This window comes from Pseudopipra pipra, chromosome Z, assembly GCF_036250125.1.
Source record: "Pseudopipra pipra isolate bDixPip1 chromosome Z, bDixPip1.hap1, whole genome shotgun sequence".
Taxonomy (NCBI): Eukaryota; Metazoa; Chordata; class Aves; order Passeriformes; family Pipridae; genus Pseudopipra; species Pseudopipra pipra.
The window spans coordinates 61291135-61312501 of NC_087581.1; the positions used below are offsets into that span (position 1 = coordinate 61291135).

At 40.9% G+C, this 21367-nt stretch overlaps 2 protein-coding genes and 1 long non-coding RNA gene across 10 annotated transcripts in view; 2 read left to right on the forward strand and 1 right to left on the reverse strand.

Annotated features, from left to right (window-relative positions):
* Positions 1-17755, forward strand: part of PTBP3 (polypyrimidine tract binding protein 3) — a 55262-nt gene extending 37507 nt beyond the window's left edge. For 2 of the 8 annotated variants that reach the window (XM_064642572.1, XM_064642580.1), the window contains 2 exons: positions 49-1529; positions 2279-9001. In XM_064642572.1, coding sequence (XP_064498642.1) covers positions 49-181 — 133 coding nt within the window. In that variant the 3' untranslated portion in view covers positions 182-1529; positions 2279-9001. Of the gene's footprint in view, positions 1-48; positions 1530-1783; positions 9002-17680 lie in introns of those variants that run through there. The other 6 variants (XM_064642578.1, XM_064642581.1, XM_064642574.1 and 3 more) reach the window with 5 other exon arrangements.
* A 306-nt stretch (positions 17756-18061) lies between these two features.
* Positions 18062-19435, reverse strand: LOC135407497 (uncharacterized). Its single transcript, XR_010426896.1, has 3 exons — positions 19021-19435; positions 18593-18739; positions 18062-18491 (listed from the first exon to the last, which is right to left on the reverse strand). It is a non-coding gene; the product is annotated as an uncharacterized LOC135407497 (long non-coding RNA).
* Positions 19436-19554: 119 nt separating this feature from the next.
* Positions 19555-21367, forward strand: part of SUSD1 (sushi domain containing 1) — a 42677-nt gene continuing 40864 nt past the window's right edge. The window contains exon 1 of the mRNA XM_064642571.1: positions 19555-19873. Within this exon, the coding sequence (XP_064498641.1) occupies positions 19570-19873 (304 nt within the window). The 5' untranslated portion in view covers positions 19555-19569. The remainder of the gene's footprint in view (positions 19874-21367) is intronic.

Below are 21367 nucleotides of genomic sequence, written 5' to 3' on the forward strand. Positions count from 1 at the left end.
TTAGTGAAAATTTGGTGAAGATTAATAATGGTTTTTATTGTACTTCAGGAAAGATTGCAAAATGGGTCTTATCCAACTGGGCTCTGTGGAAGAAGCAGTTCACGCTCTCATTGAGCTTCACAATCATGACTTTGGAGAAAACCAGCATCTCCGAGTTTCCTTCTCAAAATCTACAATATGAATTTTCTGTGCACTTTCCTTTTAATATAGTAAAATCTTCAGAGACTGAGAAAGCTGAGACCAGCTCTGTCTCTTAAAAGAAGAAGCTCATTCATACACAAAGAATTAGGTGATGATTCTGAATTTTCTGATTCTATCTGCAAGTATGTGATCCATAGAAAGATTATTCTGTGAAATAGCTTTAGCAACAATATTTATCAAATTTCCTACTTAAAATTATATTTTGAGAACATCCTTTACGTTTTTATTCTAAATTAGCCTTAGAAAACATTTTAGAGTGCTTTTACAATACACCAAACAAAGAGTATTATTAACAAAATGGTAAATATACTCTACGAAGATTAAACACTAATTTCAATGCAAAGTAGCGCTCGGGTTTCTTGAAGAAAAGCAAGCAGTGACTGTGAGTATCCTCTAAATAGTATTTATGTTACCAGGGTGTGGATTTATACTTTGGCAGTTCTTTACAAATAACTTGTGTCATATTAATATAATACGAAAATAAATTACAGTAGCCCGGCTTACTCTTTGGGGGTTCAGAGCCAAATCCTCTTTATTCAAATGAAACAACACCTTATGTACGGGAGTTCAAAGTAACACGTGACTCCTCTGACCAATCACCAGGGGTACCTCATTATCCATGTTCATGGGAGTACATTTGGACTTCATTTCCCAGGGTGCCTCATCCAGCATTCTTCCTGAAACCCGACTCCTACAATAACTTGTTTATAAAAATAAAAAGTCTGTGCTGTTCCTACAGATTAAATTATTAGAGGAAAGGCAGTGCCTTTTCCTTGTGGAATAAAGATATTTCACAAGTTTCTTCAAGTTGTAGGATCAGACATTTAGGTTGATTTAACCGTGGGATGGAAGTTTGATGTCCTATTTTTACTATGAAGTGATGGGTAATAGTACTTTGGAGAATATAAAACAAGAAAATAGTCGTGATTTAAAATAAATTTTTGCATTTCTCTAAATAATTGTTTACAATGTTATGGAAAATATTCAGGTCTGTGATGGTTTGATAGGTTTTAAAGAAGTTATTTTTGTTAAGGTTATCTTTGGGGGCAGAAAAAACCCCACCTTTAAGAGGTTTTTTTACCACTAATGTCTAATACTTAAATAAATGTGTATTTACCTTATTTCTTATTATGTGCCTTATATGTGTGTATTATACAATAGCTTAGAATGTTATCTGAAGTATCTTGAAAAAATATTGTGAGCTTTGTGATAATTCTCTTCTTGGTCTTTTTAAAAATGTTTTCCTTGATACTTAAAGATATATTTTTTCTTTAGGTAATTCTCTGAATTCTAGTTTCTTGTGCTTTTTTTATAGAGATTGGATATAGGTGGTAATAAGGTTTAACTCACTGTGTAATCACATAGGTGATTCTTTGAATTTACCTAGTTGCAGTTGTCTGATGACAGTTCTTTGCTGAAAAAAAATTCACATCCAGAAAAAATACACTAAAAAACCTGAAGAAACCTACATAGAAAGGCCAAACAGGAAATTCACTTCAGTTTCTGGACTTTATCTTATTTTTTGAGGGGCATTGGCTGTATTACAATATTCTCTTTTGGGTGTCTGCATCTTTTTTCGCAGAATCACAGAATCAACCAGGTTGGAAAAGACTTCTGAGATCACAGAGACTTTGACCCAACACCACTCTGTCAACGAGACCATGGCACTAAGTGCTACATCCAGTCTCTTCTTAAACACCTCCAGGGACAGTGAGTCCACCACCTTCCTGGGCAGCCCATTCCAGTGTCTGATCGCTCTTTCTGTAAAGAATTTCTTTCTAATGTCTAACCTAAACCTCCCCTGGCACAGATTAAGACTGTGTTCCCTTGTTCAGCTGCTGGTTGCCTGGGAGAAGAGATCAAGCCTCACCTTGCTCCAGCCTCCTTTCAGCTAGTTGTAGAGAGTGATGAGGTCTCTCCTGAGCCTCCTCTTCTCCAGGCTGAACATCCCCAGCTCCCTCTGCCTCTCCTAATAGGGCCTGTACTCCAGTCCCTTCACCAGCCTTGTTGCCCTTCTTTGGACACTTTCCAGCAGTTCAATATCCTTTCTGAACTGAGGGGCCCAGAAGTGGACAAGGTGCAGCCTAACTAGTCTTTGGTAACTATGTTTCCCTCCTTGTCCAACAAAGAATGGAGGTTCTCCTTGTCCCTCCTTTTGCTGTTGATGCATTTATAAAAATGCTTTTTGTTGTCCTTAACAGAAGTGGCCAGATTACATTCAAATTGTGCTTTTGCCTCTCTAATTTTCTTTCTATATGACATAACTACATATGACAAACACTTCATGAGTTGCCTGCCCTTTTTTCCGAAAGTGATAGACTCTCTTTTTTTCCCTAATTTCCTGCAAAATCTCCCTGTTCAGCCAGGATGGTCATCTTTCCCACTGGTTCACCTTTGGGCACATAGGAACAGCCTGCTCCTGTGCCTTCAAGATTTCTTTCTTGAAGCATGTCCAGCCTTCCTGGACCCCTTTTGTTTTTAAGGGCTGTTTCCCAAGGTACCCTCTGAACCAGCCTCCTGAATGGGCCAAAGTCTGCCCTCCGGAAGTCCGAGGCTGAGGTTTTGTTGACATCCTTCCTTACTTCACCAAGTATTGAAAACTCTATCGTTATGTGATCACTGTGCCCCAGACAGCCTCTGACCACCACATCTCCCACAAGCCCTTCTCTGTTTGTAAACAGCAGGTCTAGCAGGGCCCACCCTGGTAGGTTCATTTATCAGCTGCAACAAGTTATCCTCCATACACTCTAGGAATCTCCTAGACTGCTACTCTTCTGCTGTGTTGAGTTCCCAGCAGACATCCGGCGGGTTAAAGTCACCCGGAAGAATAAGGGCTGGTGATTTTGAAACCTCCACCAGCTGCTTGTAGAATAATTCATCACCCTCTTCATCTCAGTATTGAACTTAAAGTAATAGAATGCTATCATTCTTTCCTTTGTAAGTATGAAAAAATATTTGATACTGAATGTTGATTTCTCTTTGGGGAACAAGCTGAGATGCAGTTAGGTTTGGTCTTGAATGTACAGATGAATATTACTGATTTTTGATCATATTTTGGAAAGTTAACTTTCACTTTAAGATATTTTTCTTTCTAGAATTTCCTTTTAAATAAATTAATTTTAAGTAAATTTAATTTTACTGTACCACATTTTAAAGAGGTATTTCTTTCAAACACAGTGTAGTGGGTTGACCCTGGTCAGATGCCAGGTACCCACTAAAGCCACTCTCTCCCTCTGCAACTGGACAGAGGAGAGAGAGCTAAAAAATGAGCTAAAGATTCATGAGTTGAGATAACGGCTGGGAGAGGTCAGTTACTGATTACCTTCACTGGGAAAACAGACTCAAAGTGGGGATAGTACTTAAATGTATTACTAACAGGATCAGAGCCAAAGAGTGAGAAATAAAACAATCTTAAAAACACCTTCCCCCCCCTCCTGCCTTCCATGTTTTCCCCCAGCGGTGCAGGGGGACGAGGAATGCGGGTTACGGTCAGTTGTTGTTTCTGCCACTGATCAGAGAGAGGGGTCATTCCCCTGCTCCTGTGGGGGCCCTCCCACAGGAGACAGTCCTTGATGGACCTCTCCAAGGTGAGTCCATCCCTCAGGCAGCAGTTCTTCCCAAACTGCTGTCCCGTGGGTCACTCCTCCATGGGGTGCAGTCCTTCATGAACGAGCTGTACTGATGTGGGTCCCCCACAGGGGCCACAAGTGCTACCCGGGAAAAACCTGCTCCAGCATGGGCTTCCCTCTCCACAGGCTACAGGACCTTCCTCTCTGGCAGGACCCTGCTCCATCTTGGGCCTCCCTCGGGGTCACAGCCTCCTTGGGATATCCGCCTGCTCCAGCACGGGCTCCTCCATGGGCTGCACCACGGGCTGCAGGGCCTCAGCTCTGGTACCTGGAGCACCTCCTGCCCCTCCTTCTGCACTGACCTTGGTGTCTACCTCGTTGTTCCCATGTTCTCACTCCGCTCTTCCCTGGCTGGAATTCTTTCTGTGCAATACCTTCTGTTCTTAAATATGTTATCACAGAGGCATTACTGTTACTCCTGATTGGCTCAGCCTTGGCCAGTGGGAGGAAGTCTGTCCTAGAGCCAGCTGGCACTGGCTCCACCAGACAGGGGAAGCTTCTGGCAGCTTCCAACAGAAGCCACCCCTGTAGCCCCGCCCCTGCTACCAAAACCCAACCACAGAAACCCACTACACATGGCTTTTATGTACTTTTAACTATTGCAGAATTTGTTTCGGCTGTAATGTTTTGCCACTCATTCTTGTTGTTTTTTTCATTAACTTGTATGAATTGTATGACTTTATCTTTCTAGAAGAAAGGCTATGTTTCTACCATGATGTGAGTATTCTGTAGTAAAGTTTTTCAAATTTTTTCTCTGAATTATTTTTGCAAAATCAGCCAGATACTCTAGCTTGCTTTCCTTTAATGCGTGTTGGTTAGAGATGTAGTGTTAAAGAAACTTGTAGTCCAGGCTGCCCTTGACTTTCACATTTCCCTCCTTGTTGGGAGAACAAGATCCAGCATAGCACCTCTCCTCCTTGGCTCCTCTATCACTTGGAGAAGTAAGTTACCATCAACACAACCTCCTGGATTGCTTATGCCCTGCAGTGTTGACAGATACTGGGATGGTTGAAGTCATGAGGACCAGGGCTTTTGAATGTGAGGCCACTCCAATCTGTCTGTAAAGGACCTCATTTGCTTGGTTTTCCTGGTTGGGTGACCTGTAGCAGACCCCCACTATAAAGTCACCTGTTCCTGTCCTGCCTTTAATCCTGAGCTATAAGCTATAAGCTCCTCATACATCCCCAGGTGAAGGTGCACGCGCTCCAGCTGGTCGTTGACATAGAGGGCAACACCACCTCCTTGTCCACCCTTCCTGTCCTTCCTAAAGAGCCTGTGTCCTTCCATTCCAACACTCCACTCTTTGGAGCCGTCCCACCATGTCTCCATGACATGCCAATGAGATCATAGCCCTGCATCCATGCACACATCTCTAACTTCTCTTCTTTATTCCCCGTCTTATGTGCTATTGCCTTGAAGTTGGGACCCCAATGAAGCTGACTTGTTGGCTAGAATTCCTTTTTGTTGCTCTTCAGGTGCTTTCCTGCTGACCTTTGATCCCTCTTCATGCTCTGGGCATCTATTGATGGCATCAGACTGGTAGGACTGGGATGGACTGAGGTTCCCCTCCCTCTGGCACCTTTAGTTTAAAGCTCTCCTCACTAGCTTGGTAAGCCTATGACTGAAGTTGCTCTTCCCTTTCTCTGACAGATGGATCCATCAGCCCCCAGTAGACCCAGTTTCTCAAAGCAAGTCCCATGATCCAAGTCAAACTGGGCACCAGTCCCAGAACCATTTGTAGATTGACTAGATTCACCTGGCCCTTTCAAACAGCTCTCCTTTGACTGTGAGGATTGATGAAAAAACTACCTGCAGAGACTTACATTTTTTTTAATTTAAGAAAAATCTGAGTGGGGATATTTATGATGTTTCCTTTTTGGTTTTGTGGCACAACTGTTGTGCATCTTTTTTGATTCTTCTTTTTCTTTTTCTGCAACTGAATTATTCTTGTCAACTTACTTACAGATTTGTGTATGTCTTAAAGATGCTGCCTGTTAGGGAGATCTGCTTTTACAGGATGTGCAGACAAGCTTCAAAGCTAACTGTACATCTTAATGTTTGCTTAGCAGAATGAAGGCATTAGTTAAGGCTAGTTTTTCTCATGGGATATTCTGCCTTGAATTATTAAAAGCACAAACATAACCCCATCTTTATCAAAATGCACTGTTACTGAAGGATTGTGGCAAAAGGAATAATTCTTATATTTTGTGCTTGACTCATTAGTGCCTGGCTGTAAAAGCATAGTTGCATCTCAGTTCTTGATTCTCTAAAGCATATTTTAGCAAATCCCTTGATATCTGTGAAAAGAGCAGGATTTGGGAAAGAATGATATTATTCTACAGATTCTTACAGTGATGTAGGATCTAAAGGAACCTCTAGAGGCCTTAATCCTACCTCTTATTCAGATTACGGACAACTTTGAGCAGTTGCTCAGAGAATTGTCCATGTAAATTTTCAGTGTTTCCAAAAATGAAGTTTTCACAAATTCTTTGTTCCTGTGTTTGGCAGTCCTTACTGTGAATTTGCTTCCCTAATATGTAGTTAGACTTTAAACATACTGCATCCTATAAAGGTCTGTTGCCATTTAACCTGTTAACTGTGTAATTCCCAAGAAGATTCTAGCTTCATCTTCTCTATACTGTAGCCTTGAGTTTTTAAAGATAGGTTTATAATTTCTTTAACATGTATTATTAATTTCTGTTTAAATCATTTGTGAAGTACCTGATAATGTGCGCAGTGTAACCTGGAATTTGTACTCTAAAACACTAGTAGGTACTGGAAATTGCTGATGTAGGTACTGGAAATTGTAGATTTTTTACTCCCCAGGGAAGTGATCACAGCACCAAACCTGACAGAGTTTGAGAAGCATTTGGACAGTGCTGTCAGGCACATGGTGTGACTCTTGGGGTGTCCTGTGAAGAGCCAGGAGTTGGACTTGATGATCCTTGTGGGTCCCTTCCAACTCAGCATATTCTGTGATTCTATGACTGTGCCTTTGTTTATGTCATGGTCACAAATAAACTCTGGGTTACCTCTGATTCCATTTTTTTGGATGGATGCACACTTGGTTCAAAGTGTAATAAGGCCTTTTTAACAACCCAGGAGCAGCTAAGTGCCTTTTCAAATGATCCTTGGTTTGTTGTATAATGGTAAAACTTCTGTTTCTTTGAATTTCTTCAGAAGTCTGTAAATATCTGAACAAATTTCCTAAACTTTGATAATTTAACTCAGTTGCCTTGTCTGCTGGTTCTCAGTTGCTCTGTTGTTGTGTACTGATAGATTGAGATCCTTCTTATGCTGAAGATATTCCATTTATCTATGGAGATTTGCCTATAGGTGACATTTTCTGATTACAGATAGCAAACTTGTGTTTGTATGCCAGAAAATCTATTAGTGTTTGTTGATAATACTGCCAGTGAGGTTTATGTGATCAGTTCTCTTGCTCTCCTCTGATTCATGTCAGTAGGAAAGTGATAAGTTCTTCTTTTATAAGGGACGTAGATCTACTACTTGTCATTTTATGCTGCTATAGCTTATACTTCTGTTTTTCAAATGAGAGGTCAGCTGCTTACAAAAAGCATTGCTTTGCCTTTACCTTTGGCAGTGGTATGTTGTTAATTAGTGGTATGTTGTTAATTAGATCAGAACTACCAGACTTAGTATTGTTGCTGTTGTGCTAAAAGGATGCTGGTCAGATTGCACAGAATTTTTTTCTTTAAATTAACTTTATCTTCTGAGATTTTGTTTGCTGTATACAAGACTGTTTGCCTGCTCTTTTTAAAGCAAATCCTAACAGTTGAAGTGGAAAATTTCTGAGGTACTTAACTTCAGGGTTTTATTACCAGGGGATGTGATACAGAAACAAAATTGTACCAAAGTTTTTGTGCCTTCAGAAGTTTTATATGTAGGGTTTTTCATATCTGTTGCTGTCTTAATTATAATAAATATATTTCCCCTTCTGGAAATTGTATATTTATATTGTTAGAAATTATTGTTGTCCACTGACTATATATGAAGTGAATTACCTATATGAAGTGAATTACAGCTGTTTCAGTACAGATTTAATTATCCCCCTGCCTTTTCCATTGCAGTTTTTTCTTTTGTACTGCAATATGCAGGAATTCAAGCATAACCCATGTATTTCCAACTTTAGGTAATAATAACAGGTACCTGGAGCAGTCCCAAAGAAAAGAAATAGTTGAAGGTCTAAATGAAGAAAGCTTTTACCTTGGCAGACTAATGTCTTCACTGTAAGCAGTTTCTCGGGTCTCAGAAACTCTACAATATTCATGAATGGGAAGCTACCATGCATAAACTTCCTTCTAAGCACTTTCCAATTAATTTTGAATATGTTTTACACTTACTGCAAAAGTTCACCCTGGAACTGCAGCAACACAAGACCAAGGTTGTTAACCAAGCAGATTCTTGCACCAATCAGAATGTCATTTCACTCTCTGACCAAAGACTGTTCTAATTTTACTGAGACATGTGAAAAACCTTTTTTCTCTCACACTCCTTTCTGATGGGAAGACCCAATGCCAAGTGGACTTTGTTTGAGACTTCTATTGGTGATTGAAACAATGGAAAATGAGATTGTAATGTGAACCAAATGGTGTGAGATAAGGCAAAAGGTTAATGGACTACTTTTAGTACTGTATTCAAGACACAGAAACATGTCTAAGAATTGCTGTCATTCCCTCATTTTACATGATCTGTTCATAAGTGTTCCCTTTCAGTTTATAAAAATGTTCATCTAACACAAGAAAATACTGTAAATATTTGTAACATCATGTTTTGTTTTGTTTTTTTTTTAACCTGGCAAAAAAGTGTTTGGGGGAACAAATGGGAATGTAAACTGTTTTTATATAAAAAAGATTGTCTGTATATTTTAATAAGCAACAGCTTTCATTTGTGAAGTATCTTACGGCATTGCTTGAAAAGTATTCCATGTCTGTTGAGATGACTTAAAACTGAAAGAAGATATAAGATGTATTAAAGAAACCTATTTTGGGACTGTGTAGTGCATGGTGAATTCGGTTATGCTGTAATATATTCTGTTTGTTTAGGTTAGTGTGTTTTCTGATTATTTAGTACCTATACCTAGCTCTTTTCCTAACTAGTTGTTGTAGCATGTCTTTTAATAAATGTCATTACAGCTGTACTCTCTTAAATTCTCCTGTGTTCTTGTCTACTGCTTTGGGTTTTTTCTTCTCTTATAATTGTGCAGCTAATAATGTCTTATTTTCATATCAAAAGTATTTTAAGAAGGTTAGCGCATATCTTCAACAACAAGTACACCCTTCCCCTGTGTAGGGCAGAAGTTCTTATTTTCAGTGGGATGAAAATCTATTCTGCAACTCAGAGCCAATACCGCATCTGGTGACTGCTGTGTTCTTTGAGGTGGGGATGTGAGACATCAGTGATGACAGACTTAGAATCATAGAATCATAGAATCGATTGGGTTGGAAAAGACCTCCGAGATCATCGAGTCCAACCCTTGGTCCAAATCCAGTCCATTTACTAGATCATGGCACTCAGTGCCACGTCCAATCTGCGTTTAAAAATCTCCAGGGATGGTGAATCCACCACCTCTCTGGGCAGCCCATTCCAATGCCTGATCACTCTCTCTGTAAAGAATCTTCTCCTGATTTCCAACTTAAATTTCCCCTGGTGGAGCTTAAGCCCATGCCCCCTTGTCCTATTGCTGAGTGCCTGAGAGAAGAGACCAACCCCCACCTGGCCAGAACTTCCCTTCAGGGAGTTATAGACAGTGATGAGGTCACCTCTGAGCCTCCTCTTCTCCAGGCTAAACAACCCCAGCTCCCTCAGCCTCTCCCCATAGGACTTATGCTCCAGTCCCTTCACCAGCCTTGTTGCTCTTCTCTGGACCCGCTCCAGCACCTCAATATCCTTTCTGAACTGAGGGGCCCAGAACTGAACACAATACTCAAGGTGTGGCCTCACCAACGCAGAGTACAGGGGAAGGATCACTTCCCTGCTCCTGCTGGCCACACTATTTTTGAAAGTTTTGATATTTTTTGATATTTTGAGGCCCCACAATTGGGGCCTCATCTGTGAGAATTCTTTTGTTTTCTCTTTTACCATACTGTACTCTTTGAGCATTAGGATTCAAATTCATATTATTTGCGCAAAGATTTAAAAAATTTAAAAAAATTTAAATTTAAAAAATTTAAATAGCAGCCAAAAAAGATGGTCTGCTTTCAGCTTCCTGTTTCTCAACTTCTAGATTGCATTTCTTTCAGACTCCTTTGCTTGTCCTTCTCTGTGTTACACAGCACTAGTTTAGACCCTTTTATTCTGGCATCCAAAATTCAGGGTTGCTGGTAAACAGACATTAGTCTAAAGCAATAGATACAAATATGTGGGTGATGTGGGGAGTGCAGCCCCTCTTTCTGATCTAAAATTCTCAGCCAATCTGGCAGGCATTTAATTGTCTGCCATCCAGTCCAAGCCTAGCACATCTTGAAGAATCTGAAGTCTCGTGTATATACTTCATGACTGTACGTGCCTCAAGACTAGGACTAGAGCACTCATCAAATTTAGTGTAAATTATGCTATTACCAATCTCTGAATTTAGAGAAATTGTAGGGAGAAAAATCTAATTCAGTTTAGACTGAATTGGCAGCTTTCAGCAAAATACTTATTCTCTAAAGACTAGATATGAAGTCCCCATGTGTAATTCTTGATTTTGTCCTTGATACTTAAATATTTGATGAGCATTCGGGGGAAAATGCTAGCTTTTGGTGGCCAAAATCTGGCTTCGTATTTTTTGACCAAGTCTGCCTGAGAAAGTGGGATAGGAAAGTAGAATTCCTGCCTGTTGTCTTCTCCCCCTCCTCCCTAACCAAAAAATAAATCCCATCTTGAATTCTTGTCAGCTGTTGTAACCCTGTAATGTAATCACAAGTGATTTTGTTTCCCTAAGCAGTTAATATAAGTGTTCTTCTTGGGAAATGAAAAACCGCTTGTAATTAGCATAGATATAAAATTTTTGATATCTGTAAGCTGAAACAGAAAGGGCAGTAATTGGTGAATTTGCCAACACGTAAGATCTCATATGGTTTGAATCAGTCCTAAATGATTTCTCTCCAGCCCCAGGCCTCACCCATTTAGAGAGCTGGAAAGAAGATAATGTGTGCTTTAAAAATAAAGAGTTCCACTTGCATTTTCTTAAGTGCACTGAGATATTTGTATTTGAGTTGTTCAGCATGTAGCAGGTGAGTACAAGGACATGTAAACAAAAGATATGAAAGTGGAAATCATATGGCAGAATATGTAGGTAAAAGAAGACATGGGACCTGTAGAGGCTGAGGGCAAAAGAGACTTCATAGTAGTGAATCCTCACAGAGACCATTTCCAGACCAATGCTTTTGCTGTCAAACATAAACTCATCACAGATGCTGCAAAATCCCGAGAGAAACAGTCCACTGACAAGGAGAACTCTTTAGGGTAGTGTTAAGGTAGCAATATGAGTTGTCTGACTCCTGAAGAGCTCTTCTAAGGAGGGTAATACTTTAGTCTCAAGTTATATTTGCTGCTTAGTCTAAGCCAGTTCATCAGAGTAACGCTTTTAGGCCCTCTTTTTCTGCTTCAAGTGCAGCTGGTCAGCATACATTTGAGAGAATCAGAGCTTTTAATGCAAGCAAAGGCATACCTTCTGTAGTACCTCCATTAAATCTACTGTGTAAAGTGTTTTTCTAGCTGTGGTTTAACTAGGCCTTCCAGTATGTAAGTACAGGAAGGCTGGAGAGGGACTTTTCACGAGGGCTTTTAGCAATATGACAAGGGCAAATGGCCTTAAACTGAAGGAGAGTAGGTTTAGATAAGGAAAAAATTCTTTTCTGTGAGGGTGGTGAGGCACTAGAACAAGTTGCCCAGAGAAGCTGTGGACTCTCCATCCCTGGAGGTGTTCAAAACCAGGCTGGATGGGGCTCTGACTAACCTTGTCTAGTGGAAGGTGTCCCTGCCCACAGCAGGCAGATTGAAGTAGATGATCTTTAAGGTCCCTTCCAACAACCACCATTCTATGAATAGTTTCTCTTACATGTGCATATTATTTGTATGATGAAGGGTCTGTAATAGTTTTTATTGGGGGTTTTGTGGGGGGGGTTCCCTCCAGAGCCCATCTTTGTCTGAACAGCCACATTACTCAATGCTTGGAAACTTTTTTAAAAGCAGGCAGACTAAAGGATATTGCTTAATGCTGCAAGCTTGCAGCTCTGTGGTTGGATATGGGTTCTATTTCTACCCTGCTATGGTGCTACCCAGCACACACCTAGAGAATATATTTGCAAACACTGTTCAATGAGTATCACTGCCTGTGAAAATAAAAATGAAGCTTTTTTAAAAAAATTGATCTTAACACAAAAAAATGACACAATGCTAAAGAAATTAAGATAACTGCTATCCAGTGCTATGATCTGGGAAAAACTGTAGCTCCATGAACTATTTTAGTCAACACAACATGGATGGGTGCTGGGAGGGAGGGTTGTGGGTTCCTTCCTAGTTAAAAACTTTCAGTTAAGAATTGACAAAACATTGAAGTCAGGTTTACTTCTTACCAAAGAACATGGCAATGTCACTAGTTGATTTTTCAGCATTACTAACCTGTTCTTTCCTTCTCTATTATTTCCAATTCTCACCTATGGCCAAATTGTCCAAAAGCAATGTGAGATTTAATATCAGCCATACTGTGTATTCAGCAAAATGTCATTCCCGTATATGCTGAATTTGACTCATCTGGTCATCAGACTTGGAAGTATCTTCTGAATTGTGTAATTAATGTTCCTCATTTTTGAAAGCTGTGAAAATAGTTTTTCTGTTTAAGGGCACAGTAAGTTTCTGAAAGGGATTTGCTACCTAAGTATTCTCTTCTATTCCATCTATTAAATGAAAGTGGTTTCCACACCTTCCTTCAAATGTGATGTCTGGTTGTGTGACATACTCTTTTCCTTTTTGTGTGTATGTCCTGAGTATGATTGAACAGCTTAAAATTCTCTCTTGCTGAGGCTTTAATTATCTTGTCAAAAGCATAAAGCATTCATACTGTTGCTCTATGTGATTCAATGAGTTTACCCTCTCAGAGGCTTCATTGGTCTACCAGATATTGAACTGGTTGGAGATTTTGGTAGCAGACCTCTCCCAGTTGTTGAGTGCATTTCATTTCAACAGTAAATGACAAGGCATTATGCTATTTGAGTTTTTCAGTTTAGGCATAAGATCTTTCAATGTTAATTCAACCACAGAGGTAATGAAAGTTAATACGCAATACCATGCTTTGTGATGCTGAGACTTGTTATAGCATAAATGTCTTTTTCTCTCTTTCTGCTCTGATTTGGCACTGTTGGTTACAGCCTGCTTGACACAAGATGGCCTGAGTTAATTTCTCCTTCAAGGCATACTATATATGCTTGTAAGATGCCCAAAGAACTTCCTGGAACACTTTACGGAGCTCTTATTCAGCACTCAATGCAGAACTATGTTGCTCATGTAAATGGTTTTTCTCTGAGAAAGGTGTTCAATCACTGTGTACCTTTATGCTTATTCTGTGGGACTTAGATTCTCCCAATTTCATATTATGGGAAGATTACACTTCTTATTTTACACTTAGTTTTTATTTTAATGCATATGATTTTAATCAAGGCCCTTCAAAAATATTTTCACAGTCATTGTTGCCAATCTTCAGCAGGAAAATAGATAAGGAAGAAATTATTTTTGAAGGGTCTGCCCATAAGATGTTATATATCCTGTCTTGCCTGGGATATCTTACTCCCTTACTGTCTCATGAAATCTAACAGGAAAATTGCTGATAACTTTGCAGATCAATTGCCTAGAAACAGTGGGTTTGATTAAGATGCTGAATTTAAGTTGAGAAATCCTGCTGACTAATCTTGATTTTGTCCGTTTCAAAGTCTAGGACCCAGTCTAAACAGCCACACTGCTAAACTTACATTAACGTATCTTCTCACTTACTCTCCAAATGATGGGATTGTACATTCAGCCAAACTTTAAAATACCTTCTGGTGTACATCTCATTGTACATCAAATGGGTCTGAAATAAAAAAATCTGTAATTGTAATTAGACAGTGGGTTGATGTAGTACATATTAAAAAAAACATCCTCACCCTAGTGCAGGCCTAAATGGTCAGTTATCATTTAGTTCTCACAGGCTTACATTATTTGAATCTCAGGTTCTTCTGGTGTATAGAAAGTTCACGAGGCAGCAGTGTGTCCATGTGGCCAAGCAGGCCAATGACATCCTGGGATGCATTAGGAAGAGCATTGCCAGCAGGTTGGGGCAGGTGATCCTGCCCCTCTGCTCAGCCCTGGTGAGCACCTGCAGTGCTGTGTCCCTTCTGTTCTTCTCAGGACAAGAGGGACACGAAGCTCCTGGAGTGGGTCCAGTGGAGGGCAACTAAGATGATTAAGGGACTGGAGTATCTATCTCTCTTATGAGGAAAGGCTGAGGGGACTGGGCCTGTTCAGCCTCAAAAGAGATGACTGAGAGGGGACCTCTTAATGTCTGTAAGTATCTGCAGGGAGGGTGTCAAGAGGATGGAGCCAGGCTCTTCTCAGTGTGCCTAGCAATAGGACAAGGCAATGGGCAGAAATGATGCAGTAACTTCCTAAGTTCCATGAGAATGAAAAGGAAGTTCTTCACTGTGCAAGTGACTGTGCTATACTGGAACAGGCTGCCCAGAGAGGTTGTGGACTCTCCCTCACTGGAGGTACTTGAGAATGGTCTGGATGCAATCCTGTGCCATGTGCTCTAGGATGACCCTGCTGGAGCAGGGAGATTCGACCAGATGTCCTCCAGTGGTCCCTTCCACCCTTACCCATTCCATCATTCTGTGATTGTAAGACAAACTTGATTTCTTGCAGAAATTATTTGAAGTTAAACAAGACTATCAACTTTGCAATTAGAATGAAAAAAAGAAAAGACTAGGTGACCCTTTATTTAACTAGAAATGTCAGTCTAAACCTTTATTACAATTTATGACAGCATAAGAATGCCATCATTCAGGGTGTCTTTCTCTTTGATTGCCAGTAAATGTAGAAATAATAGAGTTACACCTAATTTAATTTTGCAAGATGAAAGAAGAGAGCTTGTGCTGGTTTTGTAACCAAACAAAAGCACTCTCATTTTGTATGCCAAAAATGAATGCATTATGTTATGAATCCAAAATCCAACTCACTCTGCTGGAATTGTGTTCCACAGTAATTTGAGGTGCTTTCTAATTGACATAAAAACAGCTACTTTAAACTGGATAAACAGCATGTGAAAGCTTAATTGCTTACAGAACAACTCAAGGAGTGAAGGTCAAGGTATTTACTATGAAAGGTTTGATTGTTAGATTATTCCCCTCTTTCCCACTACAAAATGTTGATTCAAATATGAGATTGCCAGGTGACAAAATACAGTTGGTCTGTAGAGAAGGAAGCCATAGCAAAAGAATCCCCACCTGACTGAACAGCTTGAGGAGAAGGGTTTGGTTTATAATCTCTAGTCACAGAACCACAGAATGGTTGGGGTTGAAATGGGCCTCTGCAGATCATCTGGTTGAACCTCCCTGCTAAAGCAGGATCACCAAGAGGAATTTGCACAGGAATGTGTTCAGGAAGCATGTCCAAGAAACAATATTTGGGTTTCTCTTCTCATAAGACACATGTATGAAATTTTTCATCTTCATAGATGATATATAACTTGAGAAGTTGCCATATTTTCCATTTAATGATTGTAGCACTTTCAGACTCATCTTGCCCATAAAAATAGGCAAAGCTTATGGTGAGAAGAGTATAATACAAGAATACTGTAGTCAGTGTGATTTAGTTTTCTTCCTGTAGTTATCAAATAAATTATCATTCATTTTTGCCTGATCTATACGTTTCTACTAAGTTTTGTGCAGCTGCAATAGTAAGACCAATCCCCCTGTGGGTGAGCTTGGGGAGCCTGGCAGAGAAGGAAGGATTAAGCTTGTTGCCCAGTTCTTTCTCCTCAGATTTTAGCAGATATTCTAGGATCAAAAAAGAAAAGATATCTGTTCATCTACTTGAAGTTAAGAAAACCATAAAACTACTTTATTATTTATTTATTATTTTTATAATGTATGAAGGGGGTGCTGTTATTCCTTTTTTCTGTACTTTTCCTTTGTGCCTCTCTCCTCAGAACTATTGCCTTTAGTCAGCCCAGCCCTCAGTGACACAGCATGAAACAATCAGAAGCAATGGCTAGTCAGCAGTCTTCTTGAACAATATTCCAAGATCTGGCAACATTAGGATGTTGTCCCATAAACTGGTTGACTCTAAATCCTAGAGTTTTAAAAATTGGGGCAAAGTGTAGTGGCATCAAAGCTCTAGCTTCTATCAGAGTTTATGTTGCATCATCTCAGATGATATTAAGCCTCAACACACATAGGAATACTATCCCAATTTCAAAACTAGGTGGGAGGGAGAAGTGAAGAGAGGGAGGAAGGGGTTATCTTATCAAAGCTCACAGTGGGTTTGTGGCAAAGCTCAGTTTGGTGTCCTACTCCTATGCTAAAACCCACAGATAGCAACCCTTTATGCTCTGTAGAACTGCTTTTCTGATTAGCAGCAACTGTCAGCAGACTTTATCTCGTGCTCTTGCTATGAGATGTATATGGCATGCTCTGAGGTATGTTTCATCCAAGGCCTGTCCTCCAGGGTAATTGTATAGAAGCATTCAATATTTAAAGTTCAAATTCTGCTTTTGCAGAAATCTCATTTATTTTTTCATCTTGACTTCATTTGCCTGAGTTGAGAGAGTGGCGTAGGCACACCTGAGAGCCCAGACAGAAATACTGAGAACAACTTGAGTGGTAATATTTCCTCTGTAGAAAAATTTGTACAAGAGACTGCTTTTTTTCAGCACAATATTTACTGAAGCATTTTCAGAAGAAACTGAAGAGGGTCAGCCAATTTTTTCCAGTTATTTTTGCTTCAACAATTGCTGTTTCTTATTCTGGGAATTAAGTGGATAATCAGAAACCAGTCATTAATCTGATTCATTTTAAATAGGCACCAGAGGCAGAATTGAGATAGAAGGAATCTTCCATCAAGCTGCAGTTACTCTTTTCACTGCCAGCTGGAAAGAAGTGCTTGATAGCAAGCTGTTCAAAAATGCAACTGCATTATGAATAGCTGAGTGATCTGTTAACAAGGATGAAATACATTTATTTACTCCAGGTGAAGATGTTTGCTGTGTTTTTAAAAATCTGTTTGTTGAAAGAGCCATTAGTATCAAATATTTTGTCTTCATATGTAAAAATAAGTAGTGTAATCTCTGCCAAATATCCTTAAGAAAAAAATGGGATTTAGATGACACAGTGACATTCAACTGTCTGCAAAGGAGACTGAATGAATACAGGTGGCTGAGGAGATGTTTAATCCAGCTTGGCTTTCTGATTTTCAATTATCTCCATTTAGACAGTTGCAAGGAAAAAATGCACAGGAAACTTCCAAACATCTCTGGATGAATTCAACTACTTTGACCATCAGAATTATTTTCCTATCAAAAAAAAAGATAAATGGAAGCAAACACTAGTACAGATGCCCTCTGGGCAATTTAATGTTAGAGAGAAAGGAAACACTGTAGTTACAACTAAACATCCTTTAGGTTTAACAGTGAAAGAATTAAAACCTTTATCCTGTCGAGAACAGAAAATATAAGTGGATATTATTCTGTGTTTTCATTAGAGAAATTTTTACATGCAACAAGCAGGATTGTCTAAGCAATTAGGGATCAGTATGTGTGGACACTAATCTGTCTTACTCTCACGAATGTTTAATTACCTTTTCAAATAAATTAGGTCAGGACTTGGGCAGGTGACCTCAGGGAAGAAATGATCCATGATTCAGTGAAGTACTAGAAGAGATTGCTTGGGAATGCTGTGAGTTCTACATCACTGTGTCTATAAAGAGCAAGTTAGACAAATATGTCAAGAATCATAAAGTTTATCTTCTTCAAGAGCAAAAAAACAGAACGGGTGACCTTGCAACATCTTTTGACACTTATGACTCTGCACTGAATTTAGATATGCAAACAATATATATTAAATTTAAAGTAGCCTTTGTGTGTAGTTCAATTATTTGATTCTGAACTATGTCTTAAACAGCAATTAATTTTCTGTTTGAGACATAACAGACTGAATAAAGCAAGGAGCTTTGTTCCAGTCATTTTCAACTCATACACATCCTTGTTACTTTCTTTAAAGAATATTTGTTACAATTTTTAACTTGTTCTCTTTATAAATATGACGTATTTATTCAAGCTTGCTGCCAAAAATTTTTTCCTGTTTGTTGCACAAGGTGTTTATAATTATAAAAAGTTGCTTCCACTACTTTTTACGAAAGGAACAGTAGAGATTGCAGTGATTAGTGGGTCTGCTACTTCGTGGGCTGCCAAGGAAGAGGAAAAATATAATTTCCAAATCATTTTAATATGTTGTGCAGAACAATTCCCCTCTGAACTATTCCTTGTAATGATAAGCTACTTGCCACCACTGAACATGCATGCCTCCAGTTTCAGTAATTTAAGGCTGAAATATGCAGTACTGACATCTGTAGTCTGTTTTCCAAAAACAGGGTGACTTGGAAGGTAACTGACCGCTGCTGAAGAATCTGGTTGGGATGGATAAGAGTAGCAGAAGCTGGTTAAAAATGCATACCTACTTAAGTGGGCAGAATAGTAATTAAAAAAAGACTGGAAGAGACCAACTTACCTAAATAAATTGATAAAGTTGATAGTTTCACGAAACTGGGTTTGCATCCATTGAAATCAGACAGAGATTGTTTGGTTTTCATTGTTATAACACAGCAGTAAAACATCAGGTTATGTCACTCAAATGCAGTCGTGATGGAGAACTTGGCTGTGTAGGGATGTTAATGTAAAGACAACATAGCATATGAGCAAAACTTCAAGAATCTCATTAGAGCTACCAAATATGCCTAATTCTACCTTTGTGCTAGGCTTCTCCCATTCACTGCCTTGGCATTCCTCTTTCTAAAATTCAGGCTCACAGACACGAATGAGGGCTGTGAGCGTTAGGAGTATTACTGCTCTTCTACAGCAGAAAGCTCTTCAGGCAGCGCTACTGCTACTGCTACCAGCCCTAGTGGTGCTGCCCGAAAATGAGGTTTTAGGATTCACCTGTACCGCGGTGAAGGCCTGCAGTGACAAAGCATCAAGAGCTGGCGGTGGACGCCTGCACCGTTTTCGTATACCCGTAGGGCTGATGCGCCAGCTCTTGGTGCCTCGCGCAGGTGGTGCCGAGCGGGGAGTCAGATGCGACTCCCTCCCGATGGCAGGGGGGACGCGCCGAGCCCTCCCAGCCCCCAGACCTGCCGGCGGCCGCCTCTGTTCGACGGACCGACACCATCGGAAGTGCTGCTCGGTCACGTTTGCCGCCGGCGGCCGGAGAGCGGCACACTCGTATTTTCCTTTCTCACGTACAAACAGGTGTAACTTTCCAGCCGCCCTTCTTGGGAATCGTAAATAACCCCGTCCTCCGCTTCTCCCCCCGCCCCCTGGCTATGGACAGCATCTGCCCTTATCAGCCCGGCCACCCGCCCGGCCGGGACTGAGGCGGTGTCTCGGGGAAGGAAAGGGGTTGTGCCAGGGAAGAGAGAAAAACACACCACCACCACAAAGAAAAAAAAAAAAAAAAAAAAGGGAAGAAAAAAGAGAGTTTTGCGGGCAATGGGGGCAGGGGGGAGGAAAAGGGCCTCTCCGCGGGTAAAAGCCCGGGGGGCCCGAGGGCTCGGCGGCGGAGATAAGGGTGCTCCGCCCGTGGAGGGCAGCGCCAGGCGCCCTCCGCCCCGGCCGCGGGCTCTACCCTGCCCTCGGGCTGCGCCCCCTCCCTCCGCCCGCGGGGACGATGCAGAGGCGCCGGGGCGCTGCAGCGGCGGGGACATGAGCTCGGGGGGCGTCCGGGCCCAGGGGCCGGTCTTGCTGCTGCCGCTGCTGCTGCTGCTGGTGCCGCCGTGCGCGGGCCGGCGGCGGGGTAAGTGCGGCCGGGACCGCCCGACCCGGCTCCGCTCCCTCGTCCCGGGCCGCGGGGGGACGGGGGGACTGTGGGCGGGGGGTGGGGGCAGCCCCACCGAGACGTCCAGGGCCCGGCGGTGGTGGCGGAGTCTCTCTTGGTAGTGGTGTTGGAGGCAGCCCGTGGTGGTGGCAGAACATCCCTCGGTGGTGATGGCAAAGGCAGCCCGTGCTAGTGGTGGAGCAGCCCGTGGTGGGCGTCGTGCTTTGCACTGGCTGGCGGATCTCCTCGCCGCTCGGTGAGGGCTGTGGTGGCAGCGGCCTCGTGCCCTGCCCGGCTGACAGGGCCTGGCCAAGTCAGGAGCTGTGCCTGAGGGAACACATGGGTGGGACCGAAACCGTGAGGTGACTGTAGTGCTGGGGTGATAAATTGTGTGTTGTGATGGAGAAATAAGTCATAAAGTAGTAAAGGGGCACTGAGAGTCGACACATGTTTTTTGTCCCCTGGAGCAGCAATCTGAGGAGGATAGTCCCAAGTCTTATCAGAAGATTGAGGTATCATGAGAAAGTTCTTACCGTGGCTGTAAATCTAATTTTCTGATCTGTGTTGGCTGCCATTGCATGCTGACAGTTTTTGTTTTCTTATCAGAAACACGTATAAGTATATAAAAGCATGGATAATTAGGAGCAGGAATCTATGATGCTTCCCACAAGTCTTAAGGTGCTCAGAAATGCACTGTGAGTAAAACAAACTGTGTGCATGTGGAGGGACGGTTTTATCACAGTGATAAGCTAGAAGCTAAAAGTGTTCAGATGCCTTCTCCCTCCAGTTATGGTTATGTATTCAGACACCTTGTAAGGTAATCAAAATTTTGACACTGCTATATGTGCAGTGAGGTTTGTATTCGAACCAATTTGAGCTGTCTTAGAAGAGTAAAAAATTTCGCATTTCTGTGTCAAGCATCATGAGACATCTGCTTGTGCAGTGTTAGTTATTTCTTTTAAAATGTAAAAATGTGTAAGCATATGCATGCTTTGTCTACATTAAAGCCATCCATTCTGAGGTTTATCATTAGGAAAGTGAGTGCATATGTGAAGATAACAAAAAGAGCTTACAAAACATGGACAAATTGAACATAATGCCATGAATACATGAATACAAAGAAGAGAGTAAGTTTATATTTCATTCTGATTTCATGTATACTTATAGCCCTGTTAAATTACAGTAAATTAGGTTTTGTGTTGTATGCTGCTAAACCACTTTTAATATAAATTAGTTTCTAAAATGACTTTAAGTCATTTTACTCCTGGCAGCATTCTCAACCTCGTTTTTATGAATAACATTTATACCGTATACATGTTGATGACACATGATTCAAGCAGATTGATAAGCAGCCCAAATGTCTATGTGTAAATAATAAGGAAAAAAAAACCAAACACAAAACCCCCAGAGGAAACAGAAATCAAGAAAAAAGGGAAACAAATTATTATGAAGAAAATATTAATAATATTGGAT